This window comes from Branchiostoma belcheri, unplaced genomic scaffold (assembly GCF_001625305.1).
Source record: "Branchiostoma belcheri isolate BF01 breed outbred unplaced genomic scaffold, Haploidv18h27 scaffold154, whole genome shotgun sequence".
NCBI classification, from domain to species: domain Eukaryota; kingdom Metazoa; phylum Chordata; class Leptocardii; order Amphioxiformes; family Branchiostomatidae; genus Branchiostoma; species Branchiostoma belcheri.
In genome coordinates, this window is record NW_017802980.1 from 588658 (window position 1) to 596280 (window position 7623).

Genomic DNA, 7623 nt, shown 5'->3' on the forward strand with positions numbered 1-7623 from the left:
CCCGCCAGTGACCTCAGGTGACTCCAGATGGAACAAATATTCTATGTTCTATTCAGCATGTGCAAGGGGTAAATTGTACATTGTGTCACTCTTCCCTGCATCAGTTTGGATAGGCTATCGCGTAAGCTATATGATAATAGCGTTAATGGCCCGCCCTTTCTCGGTGAATATGGTGTGATAAAGCCTTGTCAGTTGCTATAACCACCTCATAAAGCCACCTCGTTCGCTGCGCTCACTTGGTGGCTTTATTCGGTGGTTATAGCAACTGACAAGGCTTTATCACACCATATTCACCTCGGGACGGGACATTAACCCTTAATTGTATAACCCACATAATTACTATATGATAGATATATGAGCATGGCATGATGATTTGTATATATAAAGTATTTAATCATGTTAGTGTATATTTTACTGTTCCCTTTTATAGGAGAGACTACTACTTTTCCTCAGTAGTGTGGGCTACAGACAACAAGGTGGCTGTAACCTGGCTAAACCGCAGGCAAAACCTCTCAATCATCTGTATATGTAATGCGGTGACTGGGAGCTGTTCTGAGGTGAGGTTGAGCACAATCATGTTGATAACCACCTAGAGAAAAGTATGTGATTTTAGAAAATGTGATTTAACCTTTGAGACATGAAATGGTTGAGCGGTAAGGCTGCCACTGGACATGACAAGAGGCCATTGGTTTAATTCCTGGCAGGATGTTGTGTCCTTTGGAAAGGCACTTTCCATGACTGTCCTCACTCCACACAGGGTTGTAAAATGGGTACCTGGCTTTGGTTGGGGGGTAAAATGCAATGGAAGGAGACTGATGGGCTCTTCCTTCCATTAACTATTACCATTATGAACTAACAACCCACTGCCCTTATAGCCTGAAAAAGGCTATATATAGGTCCCCCTGACATGGACCTTTACCTTTCAAGGTACTTTCAAGGTACTTTCAAGGTACTTAAACAAACTTTTATAAGGCCACATAAATTTATTTCCTTGGTTTTTGGACGAGAATAAAAACATTATGTGCATGTTAGGTGAGCAACAACATTCAAGATTTGACCTTTTGGGTCACTAAACACTGGACTGTGCATGCTACTGTTGATATGTAACATACTAAGTACTTGTGATATTAGCAGTATTGTGCAATGTAGTACATGCTACACTGTATTTATGCTAATTTTATTTACCTGGTAGTTGTTGCCTGTCTCTTTAAGAGAAATAGTAGGAAAATTTATCCCTTTTTTCTCCGTCTTACATTTCCCTATAGAACTACAGACAAACCAGCACTGCCTGGCTAAGACCGGTAAGTACTACACTGTATTGTGTTTTGATATACATTACACATGTAAGTGAAACATGAAAATGTTTTTAACTTCATATTAAAATTTGCTAAAGAATGAAAGTTCCAACATTATTTGGATGTTAGGTTGCTGTTTTTTTTCACAGGTTGTTGTTTTTTTCATTCTCTTAGTGTCTGGCTAGTTTCCCCTCTATTCTATCATCATCATCAAGTCGGGGTTTGCTATTACATGCTAAACCATTCTATATATAAGATATATACAGTCAGTGTTCGAAATACCTGTCTGCAGTCTGCAATCTGCAGATAGATTTTCAAGATTGCAGAAGAAAAATCTATACAATCTGCAATTTTGCAGAAGGAAAAATAGGCTCCAGATTCAATAGTTTTCAATTTAGCAAACTAGAACTCTCTGGCCCCAAGGACAGACAACACTTAAGCTCCTGTTTTGAAGCAACAGGAGCTTCTTCACTAATTTGCATCATCCTTGTCTTGACTTGTCTATCTTTTGTTTCCCTTTGGACTTCCAAAAATTTGTCTTCACTAATTTGCATATGAATCAATAGTTCGTGCTTATAAACCTGCAATTTTCTTAGTGTCACTGACAAAAGGTAGTAGTCTGACCGTTTCAGGTAGCACCAAATCATATCGAGTTGCTTAAGGGTTAAGTACTGTTTTTTTGGTGTGTCTTTTATTAGTATGTTGTGTGGAAGGATGATATGTGGGTGTGATTACTCAGTACATTTACAGGTAAGGTATGGTTTTAGTTGTAGCAGCTTGTAGTGGGAGACAGCGGTGAAAGACCCGTGAAGATACCAGTACATAATAAATTTACTATAAAGGATCTATAACGTCTGAAATTAAAAAAGAGTGATAGATTTAACTTAAAAGAATTCCAGTAATGCTAAAGATTTACAAAGCTATATATGATGTAAAAAAGACATTAATGGTTTGAGAAGGTTGTAGTATGGAGGCTTGTGTATTTGCAGAAAGTATTTTCAAATTGCAGAACAAAATTTTGACTCTTCTACAATATTGCAGAGCACTGAAAAAAAGTATTTCGACCACTGACAGTGTATATATAATATAATATATATAGAGAGAGAAAGAAAGAAAGGGAGCTAGATAATCTCTTCATTTTTGAAAGTGTCATCCCTGTTTCTGAATAAGGCCACACCAACTTAATTTTATGGATGACATCCTCTGAAGACCCCAAACTACTGCGCTCAGGCGAATAAAAAAAATTCCGGCCAAAAATAAAATGCTACTAAACCACAGGAATACAAAGCTGGCATTGTGAATTTGTGGCAGTACTTAGCGACGTATACGACAAGCCGGCACATGCTGGCTTTTTGCAGAATTTATTAATTAGTACTGTATGTACTTGAGTTGTGGAGCTTCGGTAGCCTGGGTCCCCGGCTCCGTATTGTCGCTAACTACCATGGACTACCCAGGCCTAGAGCCAGGCCAGAGCCTCGATGGACGTGATCTTTTTTGCTCACAGGTGAAAATCAATGCGCGCGTGGATGTCATCCATAAAATTAAATCGGTGAGGCCTAATAGGAATATTTTCATGCAATGTTTCATTTATTGAACAGTTTAGAGTATCATCTTAGTTTCTTGCAATGTCAACTGTTTGAAAGAAAGACTTACATACATGTACTTATTGCAGCTGATATTCTGCCAAATTTGTATCCACTGTTTGGTTTCTATGGTTGACTATTTGAAGACCCAGATATGGAGCCTGTAGTGAATGGAAAGTTGTTGCAAGGGTATAGAGCATCTTAATAAATGGTGATGCAATGTCTTGAGTATATATGCATGTAACCTTATGTGTTTGTATTACATGTAAATTAAGTGTTTGTCCTGAACAGTTGTATTGTGTCTACCCCCTCCCCAGCACATCAAGCCCATGTTTGCTGCTGACGGGAGTAAGTACTTCATCCAGCTGCCCTACAGTCAGGGGAACAGGGGGAAGTTTCCACACATTGCTGTCATCAGGGCTGATGTAAGAACAATCTTTCTAGTATTTATAGTTTTTGAAAGTTCATTTGTGTTAGTAGAAGTCATTTTGAAACAAATTTGTAATTTTCAACCGAAGAAATTCAACTTCCTAAATTTTCAGCTGTACAATTCCAGTCTTGGAGTTATCTATATAACAGTGAAGTGCTCTTTCCTTGACAAGGACAGGAGTTGCACAGTCGAAAAATTTTGAGAAGTCCAATATTCTAAAACTTCTTTCATATTTTTAATCATATTGTGCTTCAAGATTTTGCCTTCATGTGCCTGTTCTTAAAGCATCTGTAATAGGTATATATTTTTTTTCAATCATTGAAAACATGTCAGTCTGATGGCTTTGTCATCTTGTTATTGTATTTTCTACATTAGTTAATAAAAATGATGAGGTTTTTGGGTGATGCAAAGTATTTTAATTGTTTCCCTCAAAATCTGGCAAAAACCAATGTGCACAGAATCGTAGAATTTACTCGCTGCAGACCAGGGAAACAGATCTAAAACAATGTCATTCCTCTCCTTGGTGCTGAAACTGTGACTGTATGTGCTGTCTTTATTCTAATGGAAACTCACTTGCCAATGGTTGTTTTTCTTTCTTTAAAAAGTGGAATGGATACCCTTTTGTACAGACTGCAGGAGGTGTCAACAAGGTTCAAGAGTTCCTGACTAGTGGCCCATGGGAAGTCACCAAAATCCTGGCCTATGATCAAATGACGAACACAGTGTAAGCTTGCATAGAACAGATCATTATCTTAGAATCTTAGAACCTTCTTACAATTAAATGATTATATCTTATGCAGAAATTTACAAAACATATATTGATTTTCTCCAGAGTGGGTTACGTTAAACGTTGAACCAAAAATAAAGCCAGAGAAGGGCTTTGTTGATCTGAAGACCAATTAAAATGTTGGTCTAGAAGTTGACTATGATACATGTAGTTCCATGACCTTACACCATTGCTGAATATTTATGAAATTCTCATCATTTACTTGCTACTCACATATTCATATACCCATTTCCATTGTTTAAGAAAATGATATACAATTTGCTAGGTGGCCCATAACCAGACTTGTCCCAAGCCCACAAAGAGGTACTAGTACTATGTTGGCAATGTAATGACTTACAGGATAAGGTTATATACATATAGACATATTGCAGCCTCTCTTACAATAATCAGTATATAATTTTAGTTAGAAAAATTAATCTCCCTCTGTGTAAGGCAGTTTTGTTTTCGTCGTGTGCTTGGTTGTGTTTCCATAGTTATTGCCACATGACAGGTACGTCTGGGACCACCTAAGTAGTGCTTGAGTTTCATGGAGCCTCGGCAGCCTAGGTGCCATTCTCTGTAGATACCACCGACTCCCTATTGTCACTACCATGAATGTATATGCATACGGAAGATGGCATCCAGGCCAGAGCCGTGGAGGAGGTCATAACAGGCAAAAATCAATGCGCACAGGGATGTCATCTGTAAAATTAATCCAGTGTGGCCCTACATGTAGGTGGTTTCTCTTTTTAGCGCATGCCCGGGAATTGTTGCACGACTCTTACATTTTTGTAAGTAAATCGAAATTTTGTTGTTTTTTTTCTCGGCGAATACCCACTTTACTTCTGGGTTTGAAGCGAATGCCCACTACTCCTTGCAAATATCGGCCCTCGCACAATGGCGGCCAAATCCACCACCACAAACATGTTCATATAGGACTCCCCTGACTTTCATTTTCCTTGCAGTCCACCAAAAGCGCTGGACAAAGGGTGCTAAAATGCAAACTGCTTTCACCACCCCAAAATCAGACTGGGTTGCTTTTTCCGCTGATTGGACTGGACTGTGTTTTTTTGCAAACCCGCAGCCGTCAGCTATTTTGAATTGTATACGCCGAGGCGGCGAAGTTGTCTCAGCACATATTTTGCCGAAAAATGGGTACTTTAAAAGCTTGTAGGGCACGGAAACTTCAGAAATTCAGGGAATCCTGTATGAACATGTTTGTGGTGGTGTATTTTGCCAGCGTTGCGTGAGGACCGATATTTAGCAAGGAGTAGTGGGCATTTACTTTAAAACCCGGAAGTTAAGTGGCTATTCAGTGACACTAAGAAGAGTAAAAAAACAGTAAATTTCAATTTATTTAAGTTCGGCTCGATGGATTCGCTTCAAACTTGGTATGAACACGCCGGAGCACCCTCTGGACATGACCACATTAAAAAGTTTAAGATTCGTGCGACAATTCCGGGGCATTCGCTAAAAAGAGAAACCGCATGTAGGGCATGAAAAACTCTCATTACCTGTCTTTAATTTCCTGCTGTGCTCGTCTGCTACCTTATGGGAGCCGGTGGAAAAAAGGAAAATTAGACAGAATCAGCAAGAAATCACAGTAATGAGTAAAACAAATTTAGAACAACTATAGAGATACAAGATCTTTGATTCCTTGTTTATATGTGCTGAAGTTACTTCCTGAGTACGGAGGAGACGGCACGCAGCAGGCACCTGTACAGTGTGAGCATGGGCAGCGCCCAGGACAGGAAGTGTCTGAGCTGTGGCCTGTTTCCAAACTGCACCTTCTACGATGCCACTTTCAGCAAGAATCAGAAGTGGTACACCTTGCACTGCTTGGGTGAGACAACTTCACATTTGTTTCCTAAGACATTTTACATTGTTCTAAAAAGCCAAAGCAACTGATTGTCAATGTCATTGTAAAAAATTAATGCCATTGTACTTATTTCTTCTGTGTTATGTGTGGTTTGAAATTCTGCAGCAGCCTTTTATTAATACCGTATGTGGATCCAATGTGCTATTTAACTGTATCAATTTTTTGGAGGTCAAGTCAAGCCTTTATAGCCTACATTGCCACGTTTCAACAATACATGAATTCAGGCCCACAAAAATTTTTACATCTTTGAGAGGAAAGGGGCATTTCCATCAATAATTGAATATGTTGGAGCATGATATACATGACATGCTGTATAATGTACAAACATAAGTACATATAACGTTACATTTGTACATTATGCATATCCACCCTGTCACTAAAGCAGCTTTTGTGGGTCTTGATTTGTCAATAATTTGAACTGCACTTGTATAGCTCTTGTGTCTAGACCAGGCTTGATACCATGTCCAGACATGTCTGGTTTACATCTCATGGACTTTTCACAGACTAATTACCCACAATGCATCATTCTGTACATGCACAGGTTAAATAATGATCCATCTTATTCTGCATTAAAAAGAAAGAACACTTTTCTTCATGCAGGTCCAGATGTTCCAAGGGTAACTCTGCACAGCACTACAGATGAGATTGGTACATACCTACCCTTTATTCCTTTATAATGTTTTAATTCTTTTTACATTGTAGTTGTCAGGGCACTTAATGCCATGTAAATACTGTAAATCACTTTATGTTTGTGATAGCAAAATGTCATGGTCTGAGAAAAATGGACATGTTTGCAGAACTCTATGTATACATTTGTGGTGGAGACAGGTACAGCAAAAAATAAAGTCAGCAAATAGTAAAGCCACACCAATATGATTTGTTGATTCTTGGATTTAAAAAAAAAACAGACCAAGGCAATTACTATGATAGCTCCAAATGCTATGAAGGGAGCCATTAAGTCAACATACAGACTGGACTGTAATTCAAACAATGAATTTCAAACTTTTAATCTTTTAAACTTTTTAAACTTTTAAACAAGAAGTCAATGACCTTATCCAACCACACCACTACATATACCTGCTGCTAATTTGGATTAAAGATTTTAAAATTTGGTTTAGAAAATAGCAAGGTATATAAAAATGTGTAGGTTATATGGCATGTTTCCACTGATTTACAACCCAAGAGACTCCTTTTCCTGGCCAATACTTGTAAAAAAAACAAAGTAGTTGTTCCTATTATAAGTATGTGGAACCATACACAGGTGTTCATTTAGCAGTAAAGTAATTAAGGGAACAGCCAATCAGCGACCACATCTGCAAACAGGGCTGCAGCTGCTGCCCATATTTGGGCATTGACCTCCTTACCCTATGTCCAAATATGGTTACACTCCAATCATGGTAACACACACTGCTATTATAATAGACTAAGTACATTACTTATAAGTTTTAAAATACAGCCAAAAGTCTGAATAAAACCATTCTAAAAGCCTGTATCAAGAAAATGAAAAAAAAATAGTACTGGGGGTATTTGGCCACTGTACCTTCATGCCAAATTTCATGTTATTTGGGCCAAAAATGAAGAAATTGAACCCATTTAACGAAATGGCAGAAGGAGAAGAAACATGAGGGCATGAGGGAACATGTATCACCATAACTATAGAAGAGAAGGGT

General features: G+C 38.3%; 1 protein-coding gene across 10 annotated transcripts in view; it reads left to right on the forward strand.

The window, feature by feature from the left end:
* The window catches only part of LOC109465611 (dipeptidyl aminopeptidase-like protein 6), a 198996-nt gene that overhangs the window by 173073 nt on the left and 18300 nt on the right, over positions 1-7623 (forward strand). For 9 of the 10 annotated variants that reach the window (XM_019762963.1, XM_019762964.1, XM_019762969.1 and 6 more), the window contains 6 exons: positions 431-557; positions 1266-1301; positions 3196-3303; positions 3914-4032; positions 5751-5917; positions 6554-6601. In XM_019762963.1, the coding sequence (XP_019618522.1) occupies positions 431-557; positions 1266-1301; positions 3196-3303; positions 3914-4032; positions 5751-5917; positions 6554-6601 (605 nt within the window). The remainder of the gene's footprint in view (positions 1-430; positions 558-1265; positions 1302-3195; positions 3304-3913; positions 4033-5750; positions 5918-6553; positions 6602-7623) is intronic. The other variant, XM_019762962.1, reaches the window with a different exon arrangement.